Source organism: Lygodium microphyllum, chromosome 13 (genome assembly GCF_053477565.2).
Source record: "Lygodium microphyllum isolate KBCC chromosome 13, Lygodium_microphyllum_v1.1.10, whole genome shotgun sequence".
NCBI classification, from domain to species: Eukaryota; Viridiplantae; Streptophyta; class Polypodiopsida; order Schizaeales; family Lygodiaceae; genus Lygodium; species Lygodium microphyllum.
In genome coordinates, this window is record NC_141147.1 from 112,425,124 (window position 1) to 112,441,988 (window position 16,865).

A 16,865-nucleotide genomic window follows, 5' to 3' on the forward strand; every position below is an offset into this window, starting at 1 on the left:
GAAGTTGATGGGGATGCCTATTCTTTTCAAGTGTTTTGTTAATTTAGTGTGTACATGGGTGATTCCATAGCGGGTGATTCCGCAAAATACATATTTAAATTAATAAACGTTTATGAGTTTAGAGTGCGCACTCGTGATAAATTAAGGTTAGGATTGATTTCTAACCAATTGATTTATTTATGTAGCTGAAAACTGCTAGGTATTCACTTTTGTCAGTTTAATTGTATTATTTTACTAGCGATTGTGAATGCTTCAGTTGATGTGTAGAGATAGCAGCAGTGGCGGTGGAAAGCATTGGAGGATAGTGTATATTCGAGTTATCATCTATATTTTGATGGGCGCATACCTTAGGCATGGCACCTATATTTTGTCGGGCCTATTTATTAAGGCGTTTGATATTTATTTATTATTTTTGTATGTGCATGGGCGCACGATTTAGATATTTGTATTTGGACATTGTATTGGGTATGCCTGACTTCTTGGGCGCCCATTAGCTTTATTTCTATTTGGCACTAAAGCAAACTCAAAAGCCAAAAGTGTGCTATTTTGTAATTTGGGCTATTATTTGAGCTTGAAGATGATTAATATATAAAAAATACATGCTTTGTGGAGCGCTCACACAAGGCATGGGGGAAGATTGCACCCAATTGGTCTCTTGTTTATGTCGTGCATGCTTTTTACATTGATTTGTGTGCAAAAAGTAGAGTTCTTTTGTTCTTGAGGACCTTCTATCACTCACTACGCGCACTTACGGCATCCGATCTGTGCAACAATGATATCAGAGCGAAGCTGAGATCGAGAGCTTCCAATCGCTACCCATCTTGCGCGAAGGCGGAGCTCCTAGAATGATCGAGCTCTACAGTGAGTTTCATTGCGAACGGTCGATATGGGTGGATTCCTGGCGGTCAAGAACCTCTGTCTACAGCCTCTGATTGCGAGGGACCCGCCTGAGGAGGCAGAGGACCACTCCTATATCTCCCTCTCCAAGTCGTTTTTTCCACAGAGAATATAGTAAGCTTTACCTCCATATCCAAAAGTTCTTAAGCTTCAAAATAAAGATTAGTAAGCTTTAAAAGCTTACTTAATACGAATTTCAACTACTATGGCCGTGGCATCTTCTGGACGGAATTGGCAGCGTGAAAAACGGTCCCCCCCCCTCAAAATTCGTCGACATCTTCAGTCTTCTTAAGCTTAAATCACTTAAGCTTTACAAAAGCTAAATCATCTAAGTAATCTCCCAAGTTCAAGCTTACTTACTCTGCAAGTTCTGCAAGTCCACATAAATCAAAACAGACTTATCTCAATTACTCCCATAAACACTGTTCCTGGGCAGAAGCACAGAATCACGAAATTGTTCTCTGGAAGACTCTGTTCACATACGCACACTTTGCTAAACTAGTTTCAGCAAACGCAGAAGGTCATACACAGTTTTTACAAAGATAATGAATCTCGCAACTGCAAAAGACAAAGACTGTTAAAGCCAAACAAAAATATATAAGCCTTGTATACCCGACTTTGAGCTACGCTCATCTCGCTAATCAGATTTCGAGAGTGTGAGGTCTTTTGGATTTTTACAGGATGACGGAACAAAATATGGACGATTTAATGGCTAAAGGCAATCTTCTCAAACCAACGATGGAACACAAATTGGATTTAATTATGATGCAGCTTGATGGAGAACGAAGAGCCCGACAAGCTTTGAAAGTTCAATTGGCCAATTTGCAACGAACTACCACCGATAAAGATGAACCGCAACTCGAAGATCTTATCCGACATGCTATCGATGCGACACTCGAAGCCCAATCCATCTGCAAAGAAACAAAGATAAGTAAAAGAAATTTCAAATTTCGTACTTTCAATGGAACTCGAGATGGAATGACTGTACTTGAATTTATCAGTCAATTTGATGACTACTTTCGTGAAGAGACATATGCTGAGAAAGACAAAATTAAATGTGTCACTAATCATTTAGCCGATCGAGCATCTCTATGGTGGACTGTGGTTCACAAGAGCATTGATCGTCCCACTACCTGGGAGAGTTTTCAAAAGAAGTTTTTGCAGAATTTCCTTCCTCCTCAATTCCATGAAAAAGCCATAAAGCAATGGGATCTTCTACAGTAAAGAGAACGTGAACCTATTTCCCAATACACTTAACGTTTTTGGAATGCCCTACTGCAACTCCGAATACTCGAAGATGTACCTGAATCGACTCACAAACGCAAGTTTATGTCTAGCCTACTTGGACATTACTATGCTGAAGTCAATATGTTTAAGCCTACAACCCTTGAAGATGCAATTTCTTTGGCTCATGATACTGAAGACAAGATTCGAGGAAGAGACAAGCATCCATAACAATTTCAAGCAAATGGTAACTACGGTTCCAAGCAATTCAATTCAAATTTTAGAAGATTCAATCAAAGTCGTTTTCTTCTATCTTCATTCCGTAAGTCTTGGACAAAACCACCTGCTTTGCCATCAAATACCAATCCAAACCCTAAGCCATCCTCACAGCCAAATCCTAATATTCCTAGACTTCCTGCCATTGCCAACAATGTGTCTAAAGCCAAACCCATAGTTTGTTACAAATGCCATCAACCTGGACATCTAACAACCAATTGCCAATCGAAGAAACCACCTGTCCATATCAATTATCTTGGAGCAATGGAAGAAGAAGAACATGAGGAAATGCCTGACTTTACGGAAGATGATGACGACATTGCTACTCCTTCATATATTTTGCCAGGTATGCCAACTCCACATTTTTTGTTGACAATGAAATGTTTAGTGCATGGTAAAGAAAATATTATTTTGCATGATGATGGTAGCACACATGATTTTATTTCTGCAAAGTTAGTGAAAGAATTGAAATTACAAACTGTTTCTACACATTAGCGCATTAAAGTAGCATTCCTAGGCACAAGATATAATGGAACACAAGAGGTGCATAACTTAGAAATTAAAATTGGTGAATACACCAAACGAAGGAATTTCCTAGTTGTACCTTTGTAGTCTAGTGATATTATCCTAGGTATACCTTGGCATCATCAGTATAATCCTGACATAGATTATTCCACGCATTCAATTAAAATTCATTTTCAAGGAAAACAAATTACATTGCATGGTATGCACGCTTCTAATAATTTTCCACTGCTTACTCATACTCAAGCTAAACGTGCATTACGTAAAAGTAGTAAATCTTATTTAATTTGGATGAATGAACTTCAAGCTAAAGAAAAACATATGCATCCTAGGCATACATAATTTCTTGCTCAATTTAAAGATTGTTTTGCTGATGATTTACCACCTGGACTACCACCTTCACGTCCTGAAGATCACAAAATAGATTTAATTCCTGCTATACAACCAGCATATAAAGCACCATATAGGCATAATAAAATTGAACAGAAAGAAATTCAAAATCAAGTAGAAGAATTACTAAACAGAGGATTAATTGGACCTAGTAGTTCTCCATTTGGCGCACCTGTTTTGTTAGTAAATAAGAATAATAATACTTATCGTATGTGCATTGATTATCGTGCCCTAAATAAAATTAAAGTTAAGAATAGATATCCAATTCCTAGGGTAGATGATCTTATGGATAACCTACAAGGTTATGCCATATTCAGTAAGATAGATCTTAAATCTGGTTATCATCAAGTGAGATTGGATAAATCTGATATATTCAAAACTGCATTTAGAACATAATTTGGACATTATGAATTTCTAGTGATGCCTTTTGGATTAACTAATGCACCTGCTACATTTAGTTGAATGATGAATCGCATATTCTTGAAATATCAGCATTGTGTTATAGTATTCTTTGATGATATATTGGTATTCAGTAAAAATGAGAATGAGCATTATGAACATATGTCTTTAGTTTTCAAGTTGTTGAAATATATACCAGAAAAGAGTGAATTCTTTCAAACTAAAATTGAATATCTAGGTCATATTGTTTTATCAGAAGGTATTAAGATTGACCCTAAAAAGATAGAAGCAATTTTAAATTGGCCTATACCCAAAAATGTGCATGAGTTACGTTCTTTTCTAGGTCTTGCTAGTTTTTACGGAAAGTTTGTGCGAAATTTTTCATTATTTGCCTTGCCTTTGACTAAACTTTTAAAGAAGGGTATTGTGTATAGCTGGACTGATAACCAACAAAAATCTTTTGATTTATTGAAACATGCATTAACACATGCTCCTGTATTACAACTATCTGATTTCAATAGACCATTCTTTTTAGTAGTTACTGATGCTAGCGGATCTGGAATAGGAGCTGTACTTATGCAAGATAATCATCCCATAGCCTATTCTAGCTGTAAACCAAAACCATCCGAACTTAAATATTCTACATATGATAAAGAATTGCTAGATGTAGTACAAGCCTTATGACAATGGAAACATTACTTAATGGGTTCTGAATTTATGATCAAGACTGACCAACAAAGTATTAGACATCTCCTTAGTCAACCCCAAATCTTTGACAGACATATCAAATGGGCAGCTTTCATCCAAAGTTTTCATCCCCTTGTACAATATCAACCAGGAAAAGAGAATGTAATAGCTGACGCTTTGAGTAGAAGACCGACCATTCATAATATTTATGTGATATCATTTGATTCTCTTATCCCTATGAAAGATACTTATCATCAGGATCTTACTTTTCAAGCTGATTTGAATAAATTAGTTGCAAACAACTAGATTCCTATTGATTCACTGTCTTACAATAATGGATTCATGTTTTATGAAAAGAGATTATGTGTTACAGTTCCATTTAGATCTATTGTTTTGCATGAGATTCATTGTCCTCCATATCAAGGTCATAGAGGTATTATATCTACTTTGCGTACATTGACTGAAGATTTTTATTGGCCACATATGGACACTGATGTATCTAACTTTGTTTTTGAATGTTTAGTTTGTCAAAGAATTAAAAGACATCATGGTAAACAGTATGGTTTACTAATGCCCTTATCTATTTCATCACGACCATGGGAACAGATTTCTATGGATTTTATTACTAGTTTACCTAACACTAAAGCTAACCATGATATGATTTAGACTGTTATAGACAGGTTTAGTAAACAAGCATATTTCATTCCATGCAAGAAAACTCTAACTACATCTCAAGCAGCTCAGTTGTTTTTGAAAACTATGTTTACTAATCGTGGTTTACCAAAAGTTGTTATTTCTGATCGTGATTCTAGATTCAGTAATAATTTTTGGATTACTTTGTTTGCTAACTTAGGAACAAAGATTGATTTTTCATATGCATTTCATCTTGAAACTAATGGTCAGACAGAAGCTACTAACAATACTATTTTAGATCTTTTACGTGCTTACACTATTTCTAAACCACACACATGGGATACACATCTACATTTACTTCAGTTTGCATATAACAATACTTCACACACAACTACAAAGAAAGCACCATTTGAAGTCATTTATGATTATAGGTTGCCTACACATGTTGCATCATTATCAAATAAAATTCAGACTGCTGCTGATATTGCTAACATGCACGCTACTATTTTTGATGGAGTTAAAGACATGATTGCCAAAGCCCAGCAATCATATACAAAGCAAGCAAATAAGAAAAGACAGGCCATAAATTTCAAAGTTGATGACTATGTTTGGTTAAGAATAGAAAAACGTAGATTACAAAGTGTAGATAAACACCCAGTTGTGAAATTAGCACCTAGATTCTATGGACCATTCAAGATCATACACAAAATCAATGACAATGTATTTAAACTAGAACTATCACCACATTGGAAAATCCACAACACCTTTCATATTAGTTTATTACGACCCTTTAGAGGCCAATTACCTGTACACCCTGTCTATGAAAACCCACCTTTGTTAGATGAAGAGAGTGAAATCCTTGAACCTGAAGCTATTATAGATACTGACTTTATGACCACTAGAACTGGCCATAGATACTCTAGATATTTGGTCAAGTTTAAAAACCATCCTGTTGAAGATGCCCAATGGATGCACGCTAGAGACTTAAATGCTTTCCCCACTCTGTTAGCTCCACATTGAGCTAATAGCAATTGAGAAAAATTGCTATCTCACCCCAGGGGTATGATGCCAGGAAGCATATTTCACGATGGATTCCATGCCACTGTGGATTCCGTGAGGTTTTACGGTGGATTCCGCAAACTTTTATTACCAGGGCTCATACACAAAGTGGATTCTTTGTGCGAGAAGTTGATGGGGATGCCTATCCTTTTCGGGCATTTTATTAATTTAGTGTGTACATGGGTGATTCCATAGCGGGTGATTCCACAAAATACATATTTAAATTATATAAACGTTTATGAGTTTAGAGTACGCACTTGTGATAAATTAAGGTTAGGATTAATTTTTAACCAATTGATTTATTTATGTAGCTGAAAACTGCTAGGTATTCACTTTTGTCAATTTAATTGTATTATTTTACTAACGATTGTGAATGCTTCAGTTGATGTGTAGAGATAGTAGCAGTGGCAGTGGAAAGCATTGGAGGATAGCGTGTATTCGAGTTATCATCTATATTTTGATGGGCGCATACCTTAGGCATGGTGCCTATATTTTGTTGCGCCTATTTATCAAGGCGTTTGATATTTATTTATTATTTTTGTATGCGCATGGGTGCACGATTTAGATATTTTTTTTTGGACATTGTATTGGGTATACCTGACTTCTCGGGTGCCCATTAGCTTTATTTCTATTTGGCACTAAAGCAAACTCAAAAGCCAAAAGCGTGCTATTTTGTAATTTGGGCTATGATTTGAGCTTGAAGATGATTAATACATAAAAAATACATGCTTTGTGGAGCGCTCACACAAGGCATGGGGGGGGGGGGGGGAGATTGCACCCAATTGGTCTCTTGTTCGTGTTATGCATGCTTTTTACATTGATTTGTGTGCAAAAAGTAGAGTTCTTTTGTTCTTAGGGACCTTCTATCGCTCACTACGCGCGCTTACGGCATCCGATCTGTGCACCAACAAGCCTCCTATTCTACCATATGTTAGGAATGAGAGAACCTCAATGGTTTCATTGTCCTTTTGTCGTAACAATGGAACCAAAATGTTAAGGTAAATACACTACATTCAAGACATTGGATATACTTCTACTCTTTTAGAAGTTGGAACTCACTTTAGTAACAATCTCTCACCTTGTATTCTCGGCACTTTACTCTAACTAACCATGTATCCCTCTCTCTAACCCTATAAAGCAAATAACATAAGATTAGTTTTGAGGTGTAGTAAACTCGCTAACTTATCTTCGTGCATTATAGTCCAAAAGCTCAAAAGCTTGAAGACGATTCCACAATTTAAGCAACGTGATTCAACATCATAACTCCTTCACATCCACTAGCAAATACGCCCATGTCAAGAGAAGAGATAAAGAAGATAGAGAAGAGATTCACCTCATTGGATCTCTCTCTCTCTCTCTCTCTCTCTCTCTCTCTCCTCTCTCTCTCTCTCTCTCTCTCTCTCTCTCGCAATCCCACAACCTCAAACTCAAACCTCTTACGAGATGAATGGGGAGAAGAAGAATAAGAAAAGTAAGAAAATGATGCAAAGCTTCATTATCCCCAATTACTCACTCAAACATGACTCTCATTCACTCTCTCCCTCACTCTCAACAATGATGACATAAGATGATAGAATAGAAGAAGAGATTGGTTGCTCAATAGTTGCAAATACAACTACCGAGCATATCAATTTAGTGCAACATAGATACACTAAACAAAATGACTATAACTAAGACCTCCCATTCTTATGTAGGCTAAAATTAGGGTATAGGTCCCTTGTGAATTAGGATTGGGGTTTGCACCCCACTATGCATTCTAGGATTTCCACCACTTTTTGGGTGCCCTATATGACTTTATGGGCTCTTGGTCGATCCTTCCTTGATACATGCTTCTATCTTAACATAATTGAACCTAGCTTAGACTATTACGATTACATTTATTATGCACAATCCACACGATATCTACAAGAGTGCCAAATACAACTACATGAAATAATATGCTGTGCATGAGTCTAAGCCTAGCTCTCACAAAATAATACACCCATAAATATAGTGTGTCCATGAAGTGATACAATTGCCCAAAATATTATTGCCACTTATATACTGAAGCTTAAAAAATGAATAATCTTTCAAAGTCTGAATTTGGCACTAATGCTTTGCTTTTTTGACCTTCTTTTGACTTTGCCTTTTCACGTTTATTGTTAACAAGCACTGAAGTCTTCTAGCTATTGGCAAGGTCTTTTCCCTTAGAACCATTGACTTTGTACCATCTCTTCTCCTTACCTTACTGCTCTTGCATTGTCCCATCAATCTTTTCCTCCTTTTGAGTCGATTCAGCCACCTCCAATCATGTCCACTTCTTAGATTTTGGTGCTTGTTGGCTTCAACCTTCTTACTGAGCGGGGCATTCTTTATAATAATGTCTACATTGACCACAACTAAGACTACAAATTTTCTTTAAGCTAATTAGAGCATGAGTTGCCCCATGCACATAATGTTAAGCTCCAAGTATTTAGGTTTCTTTTCATTTGTGTTCCATAGGAGATACACCCTATTCCTAATATGGCTTGCTCGTGGGGGAATGTAGAGGGTTTTGTGAAGTCCCTTGGTGATGTCCAACAATAGGTCTTAGAGATAGGCTAGGAGATTCGGTATCTCAACCCAAATTGGGCATTTCTTCCTAAGAGAGTCTTTGCCAATTACAACTAGTTGTGAGGGCATTATGTAAACCAAGTTGAGGCCCTAGAAGTGTATTCCTTACGCCAAGACTCTCTAGTTGCTTCATGCTCTTTGAAGACCACCTTACAAAATCCACAACCACAACAATAGATCTAGTTGACAAAGTGGTCATCCTTGAGAATTGTATTGAACTAGGTGACAATATTCAGAGCCTATAGGGGACGACTTGTAAAGAAGACGAGAACTGCCTTAGTGATGAATCATAGCACATTGCTTGCATCCAAGACCACTTTTGAGAATGGCTTTCTAGCTTATCTTGCATATTATAGTTAAGCATTTCTACAAGAATACCAGAGACAAGTCGAGAGTTGGATTCCACTTGCATTTTGAAGTCCTCTTTGCTGATAGTAGAGCATTGCCCAGCATTGTGTCATTGTTTTGAGAATCAACCAAGCTATCTTCAACATGGATGGTAGATTTAGTCTCCTCCCTTTATCTCTTGTGGAAAATGCTAGTGCAGTTTGAATCATGGTTCTCCCCTATGCTTTCGTCCTCCATGGCTTGTTCATGCCTTTCCTAAACTCTTGGAATCTTTAGAGCGAGGCTCCATGGAGTGTCTTGCTCGACGTGTTGTTGAGACACATCGGTAAGTGAATTAGTACTCACTTAATGCGATTAAATACAATTGGTGAGATGTTAATACTACCGTGGGATCTTGCTGTTTCGTTTCGAAAAATGTACGAGCCTTGAGGTGCTAGTTCTTGCAAGCTTTGTCGGGGGAAGAATGGCCAACCCTCCTGTACGCCTCCTCAATTTCATCTCTGAGCAAGAGGTGCGTCAAAATTTCTTCCTGTTGTTGCTTCCCTTTGGTCATGGTCTGCCGATCGGTCCCGACTGATTGTATAACCTATTTTTAGGTAGAGGAAATCAAGCAGAAGAGAGGAGAGCGTGGTGAAAGCGACTCCACCTCTCCTGATAAGCCCTTGTTTGAGGTAGCTCTCTGTCTTTACGGCTCTCACTATTGTTGTTTATGCGCTTGTGTTTTCATCATTCTTGTCTACTGGTGTTGTTCTTGTTCGTGTTCTACATTTTTTTTTGGGTAGCAAAGCGTTTGAAGAAGGACATTGAACAAAATGGAAGCTTTAAGGCTAAGCTTTCGCAACAAAGGAAGAAAGTTACAAATTAAGAACGACAAAGGAAAAAAGTTACTCTCTTCAACCGGAGAATAAGAGATCTGGCAGCAAATTTAAGCAGTAACAGATTCCGGATCCCTAGAGTGGCTCATTGTGATTTCTGTGATTTAAGATTAGACATTGCAGCTTCTAGGAGAGGTATGCACGATAGTCAAGTACCCTTGGAAGGTTGTAGGTGGGGGTTTTACTTGCTGTGAGGACGGTTCTTTTCATCTTGGGAGATTTCTGAACCAGTTATAGGTATTTGATTACTTATGATTCTGATAATAGTCGTGGAGAGGAGTGTGCCTCCTCACATTCGGCTTTCTTTAGTCTCATTGGGAGACGTTCCGATTCCAAAGGGGGCTCACTTTAATGTTTAGGTTCCTTTGGGAGCCATTTCCTCCGAGGGAGAGACATCTAAGTTCCTATGGAGCAGTCCACGTTGGAGTTCTTGTATGAGCCATCCAAGACTTTGAGGGGGCCAACCTAGTCCTTGAGGGCAAGGGGCATTTTATTGACATTTTTGACACTTTAGTTTCAAGGACATTTTTTTGACAATCTTTTCATATTATAGACATAGTTGTGGTTGATAATGTCAAGTTTCATCTAAGCGGGGGAAATGGCAGCTCCCTAGCCCTCATGGAGGGTTGCTACTTTTTCCTTGGATTTACTAGAGATTCAAGGAGAGTTGAAGTTCTGATTCTTGATTGAGATCAAGCAAGAGTATTAGGTAACATCGTCTCAGAATAAATATAAATGTTTTTGACATTTGAGTTGATATTGGCATGTACCTATTAGAGTGCAGCGATGTAGAAGGGGATGCATGGGGTGAGAATGAGATGAAATGCAGAAGGGAGAGAGAGAAAGTAAGCGAGAGAAACTCTCAAGAAGATGAATGCTGAATACTGAATATTGAGAGTAGAATATGTACAAGAATGTGTGTGTGCGTGACTCTTGAAAACCTCATAGTCTCTCACTGACTGAATTAGATCAGACTGAATGTTGATGACCACATATTTTTGTAAGCAGTTTAGTCAGCTCATGTGCGAGTTTGGGTCATGCATGACATTACTAGGTATATTAGGCATTTTGTTGTGGCCATTATGATGATTATTTGGGCATTTTATGCTGGCTGGTCTGCTGCCATTTATGGCATTGTTTTGTCCTTTATATTTTGGCTCCTCCTCCTTGATCAATCGTTTATCGCCTGAGGTTCTATTGGAGAGAGGGACGCAGTGCCGTTGTCTACGCAGCTAGTGACTCATTGCTGTATGCGACTATCTCATGTTTGGTATATGGATTCCATTTCTTGAGCATTCTTCTAAGTTCTCTTCTTTGCAATGTTCTTCTCTGTTTTTATCTTTCGTCCTTGGGTTCAATAGTTTATTTCAACATTTGTTTATGGTTCCACTGCTGTATCCACTTGTGACATAGTATTAGATTTCAGGATCTATGCTTTTGCTACTGTTTTCTGCTGATTATAAGTCTTCCCTTGCTGATCATTGACTTTCCTTGACTGCTGCAACCTCTTTACAGCTTGACGACAGCTGTTTGCTGCTGATCGCACTGTTTTCTGCCCTTTTCAGGCTGCGGTTTTGGTTCAATAGGCTGCATTTTCCATTTTTGCATTATTTTATTATTGATTAGTTGGCGGTTTGCTGCACAGCTGCTATGTTTACTACATTTAATGCCTTCGCAGGCTGGGTGACAACTTTGGATAGTGTCTGTTGGCTGTACTTCATCTCCTCTCTCTATTTTTGCAGTTGGTTCTTGTGATCAACTTGTGTACACTGTGTGTGAACTCTGTTTAGTGCAGTTAGTGCTATTGGTTTGGCTATAGTCTCTCTCTCTCTCTCTCTCTCCCCTCTTTGGTCCTTTATTTTCTCTCCCTATCCTCTCCAAATTGCTCCTTTGTGCTGTTCTATTGATGAAAAATTACATGGCCTTGATTATTTAACGCGGAGTGCTGTTATAAAAGCATGGTTGTTCGAGCCAAAGGACGCTATTTAGTCTTTCTTACTTCATGTCCCACAAGTATAGGATCAGTTTTGACACATAGTTTGCCCTTCCAGAGATTCATCTTGTGGAGATTGTGCTTCATAAGCTCTCTTTGGAGTTTCATGGAATAGCCAATGCTTTGAGGGCTCAAATATCATTGACACTTGTCAGTTTTCTACAGATGTCCTCGATGCTGCTTGTGCGTGAAACGTCTTTGTGGTTACAGAGGAGGCTTCCATCATAGTTTGGTGGCTCAAGTGAGGTCTTTACAGCTTCAGAGAGGGGTAACAAGAAGTCGGCGCAGATCTAGTATTATCACTGTGGTAAGAAGGGACATTTGTGCAAGGATTGCAAAGAATTAGCGGCTTTGAGGAAGGAGGAGGAGAAAAAGAATAAGCAGTAGGATATAGACTCTGCCAACTCATTCCTTAGACTCAGACTTGGATCCTTTGGCAAGGGCCAAGGCCAAGGTGCAGACAAGATTAGCTTCTTCGGATTGTGGGAAGGGCTTAATAGCCCCTCGTTTTGCTTTCTAGTATAGTAATGGGGTCATTCCTCACTACTCTCTAGTGCTAGAGAGGGAGTGTGAGAGTGGTGGTGAGATGGGGCAGTTGAGCCTCATCTATACAGATATACAAGTGCACAAGTTTTGGAGAGGGACGTTTCCGATGCATTGACCAAATTTTAGCAGGTTTTCAAATCTTGGAGTTGGGATTGACTTTCTGATTCATAATGGACTATTCCTTGACAAAGAGTAACATTGGCTCCTAGTTTGAGCTCACATGAGGAGACACTGGCGATCTTGGTTGAAGCAGGGAATCCATGGTCACGTATGTTCAAAGGCATTTTCGACAGGACAGTCTTGAATGTTGTTGTGAGACATTGTTGACAGAGATAGAGATCTATTATGTTTCTTCTTTAGTTTTTAGGTTTTGGTACGATCAACATTGAGACTTAGGTTTTCTTCGAGACACCTTGGTGGTGGCTTAATCACCCACTGCTTGGGTATCCACGGTTCTATTTTGGTGGTCTTTGTTGTATGGACTATGATAAGTCATTATCATTGTATTGTATTAGATTACCCATGATTTGAGAGAGGGTGTTAGCAATTTAGTTAGTTCATATGTGAGTCTGGATCGTGTTGACATTACTAGGTATGTTAGGCATTTTATCGTAGCCATTATGATGATTATTTGGGCATTTTATGTTGGCCTACTAGCTGCCCTTTATACCATTGTTTTGTCCTTTATATTTAGGCTCCTCCTCTTGAGTCAATCATTCATCACTTGAGGATTTGTCGGAGAGAGGGAGCCGGTGCCATTACCTACGCAACCGGTGACTCATTATTGTATACAATTGTCTTGTGTTTGGTATATGGATTTCATTTTCCAAGCATTCTTTTGAGTTCTCTTCTTTCTAGTGTTTTTTTTGTGTTTTTCTCTTTTGTCCTTGTGCTCCGCAATTTATTTCAGCATGTGTTTATGCCTCCATTGTTGCATCCACTTCTGATAGTTTCAGCCTATAAATAGGTGATAAATGTAGTTTACTCAGCCTGGAAAATTTGGCTAACCTGTTGCCAAATGTACAAAAATAAAGTAATGAGCAATAAATGTTCTTTGCAGTTTGTTGTACATGTTTGACAGACTAAAAATGATGTTGATTGTTGTCCCATTGCCCATGACATGCACAATTAATTGCCTAACTTGACATACGTAGGAGCTGATTCCTCTATCACCTTGTCTCAAATCTTGTATGTGTTAGGAGATTAAGGAACTTGGAGTGTAATTACCTTGGGAGGTGAGGAAAAGCCTTGGTGAAGGGATCTTTCCAAATTGTCTTCAGTCTTGTGAGACTCCACCATGATTGTATTGTCCAATATCTTTTTCTAGATGTAATGATACTGGATCTCTATATGCTTGGTCTAGGTTTGAAACACTAGGTTCCGAGCAATAGCTATGCAACTTTGATTGTCGCATAAAATGGTAGTAGCATGACTTTGAGAATGGCCAAGCTCAGCTAATAGTCTACGATGCCACAAGCCTTATATATGATAGTACACATGCTCAATGCTCTACCTTGGTAGAAGAAAGGGCTACTTTGGTTTGCTCCTTGTTGCTCTATGAAACAACTTTTGAACCCAACAAGAAACAATAGCCCGTAGTCTACCCTTGATAGTTGATATCTCTTTGCTGAATTGGAATTGATTAATGTATGCATCACAATGTTTGGATCATGTATACCTACCAGAAAGAACAAACCACAATCTAGTATGATCTTCAGGAATCACAAAATCCTCAAAGCTGTATGTCAATGAGTTTTCTTGGGCTCACTCATAAACCTTGCAAGAAGGTGAACTGAAAAGCATAGACCTAGGCTTTTGATAAGAAGCCAAATCAAAGAACCCACTAACTTCTGGTAATTGGAGGCATCCACAAGGTCGAGATTGTAGGAATCTCCTTCTCACTCTGCCATATCTCATGGTGGGGAAAGATTTGTGATATCGCTATGTTTGTCATCCCAAACTCATGGTTGAGTAAATTTTGGGCCTTCTACACTATTTGGGTGTGGTCTCTTGTCAAAATGAGGTTATCCATTTGGAGCACAAACACAACGGTTTGGCCACTTGAGATGTGGACATAGAGATTGGGATCAAAGTTCAATATTTGATACCCAAGCCTTTCCCTAAGAAAAGCATTGATCTTTTCATTCCTTGCACATGGAACCTGTTTCAAGCCGTACAGGGCCTTATTCAACTTATATATGTGTCCCTTGCCATCTAACCTTGCAAACCCGAGAGGTTGCTTAATATAGAACTCATCCTTCGAATCTTCATTGAGAAAAGTAAACTTCACATCAAGGTAATAGATTGGCCATCGCCTATAGCTAGCAAAAGCAAGACCAGCCTTGATGGTCGCAATCCTTGCGGTAGGCAGGTAAAGGTATCATGAAAATCCATTTTAGGTTTCTGACAATACCCCTTGACCACCGCCCACAAATTGAGCCTCGTGCTTGTCCAAAGAATCATTCTTGTGATGCTTGTTTTGAGCATCTAGTTCACTTCAATGGCATCGTTTTTGGCCAATTAAGGCAGTAGCTCCTATGTGTTTGTCTAATTCCACTCAATAGTCTCTAATTCTTGCTCCATGGCTCTCCACCAATGGTCATGCTGCACAGTCTTTTCAATTGAAGTTGCTACTTGAGCCAATGTGTTAGAAATGATTTAGCGCTCTATATCTTGGCCACTTCCTCTTTTGTGTAGATAATGAGATTATGTTGTGACCCTAGCTCGAGGAAGACTCCTGTATTTGTTAATGCTATCTTTTGTCATCGGCCTCATCTGATGTCCTTACTGACGCCTTGGGCTACATGTAGGAATTGATTAATTCTCTTTCTATTTAGCATTCCTTTGAGTTCAATGCAAATTTTATTCTTTCATTGCAGTCTTTCTTTTCCCTTCTTTCTTTGTGTTCGTGTTTCTATTTTGTTACACACTCTCATAGTATCATCATCAAAGTGAGGACTTGGAGGTTCTATGAAGAGAAGACCACACTTAGCTTGCTCTTTGTGTTCGTGTTTTTATTTTGTTGCAGTCTTTCTCTTCCCTTATTTCTTTGTGTTTGTATTTCTATTTTGTTGCACACTCTCACATAGTATCGTCACCAAAGTGAGGACTTGGAGGTTTTACGAAGAGAAGACCACACTTAGCTTGCTCTTTGGAGTAGATGTGCTGCGAATAACGTTGATTTTCTGCCTTGTTTGGGCCTTTTGTATGAAGTGTATGGGGCAATTGCAACTTCCTTTTGCAAGGTGTAGTTGATATGCATAGCTGCATTGCCAATAATGTTTCCCTTTGAAAGGGATGGGAGGTAAGATTGCCTTGGAGGACCTTGTACAATGAAAGGGGAGTGGAGTCTATAGAACTTCTCTTCTACCAACCTATAGCTAAAATGACTCCTCAACAAGAACGGCCTGGTTAGTGAAGACAACTTAGATATTGAGTCTAGTAAGGCCATGAAGAGAAAGGAATGGAAAGCTAACTCCCGAACATGTAGGACTTTCGAAACAAAGCTCGATGGATGGTTAGGTAGTAATGGCAAATCGATAACACCACTAATAGGTACAAAAAAAAAGTCACCAACAATAACTATACCCTCAGTTGGACAAAGATCTTGTAACAAATCTCCTTGAGGAGTCGTATGACTTAAAGCACTGTTCTCAATATACCAAGGCCTCTTTGAAGACAAGACAACCATTGAAGAAGCCTCCTCCATCTCATAGATGTGAAGGAACATTGACTCATGGGTAATAGCTAGTGTAGAAGTAGAGGAGGGCTCAAATGATTTGACTCCATCCTTCTCTCTTGGACAAAGGTGAAGGTATTTCTTTCAATTCTTCTCCTTGGGATGAGTTTCCTTCCCATAGTGTGGGCATTTTGGCTTCTCTAAATCTGTGTTAGAGCTTGAGAAAGACTTTGAATGTTTAACCTTTTTCTTGTTCTTGTTCTTCACTTCCACTCCTCCAGTTATGAACAACTCTCGTATATAGTGGATCTGAAATGTATTCAACATGCATCCAAGGTACTACGTTGACAATATGTTTGCCATGAGATCACTACTTAGTGTACTAGTCACCATGAGATGTATATAGATGAGTATGAGTTTCACCCGGGCACTGGAACTATACTTTTGCATCAGCTTATGATCAATTTAGCATGAATTTTGTCTCAATTTTGAAACAAAGTTTCTGATCAGTTTCAGCTCAGTTTTAGATCAACTTGAGAACTGTTTATGGTCACTTTTTGGATCAGTTGTGCATCAGTTTTTGCATTGATTGCTAGTTAGTTTTTGCAATGAGGTTGTGATTAGTTTGGGGTCACATTCGCAGCAATTTGTGATTAGTTCTTAGATCAGCAAGTGATCGGATTATGCTCAGTTTTCTATGATTTACATCTAGTTCCATGGACAATATATGTTATGATGCCATTGA

At 38.6% G+C, this 16,865-nt stretch overlaps 1 protein-coding gene across 2 annotated transcripts in view; it reads left to right on the forward strand.

Annotated features, from left to right (window-relative positions):
• The first annotated feature begins 9,209 nt into the window (after positions 1-9,209).
• LOC148027068 (NEFA-interacting nuclear protein) overlaps positions 9,210-16,865 on the forward strand; it is a 78,917-nt gene continuing 71,261 nt past the window's right edge. Inside the window, exons 1-2 of one of the 2 annotated variants that reach the window (XM_087691610.1) lie at positions 9,210-9,538; positions 9,624-9,698. In XM_087691610.1, the coding sequence (XP_087547736.1) occupies positions 9,491-9,538; positions 9,624-9,698 (123 nt within the window). In that variant the 5' untranslated portion in view covers positions 9,210-9,490. The remainder of the gene's footprint in view (positions 9,539-9,623; positions 9,699-16,865) is intronic. The other variant, XM_087691611.1, reaches the window with a different exon arrangement.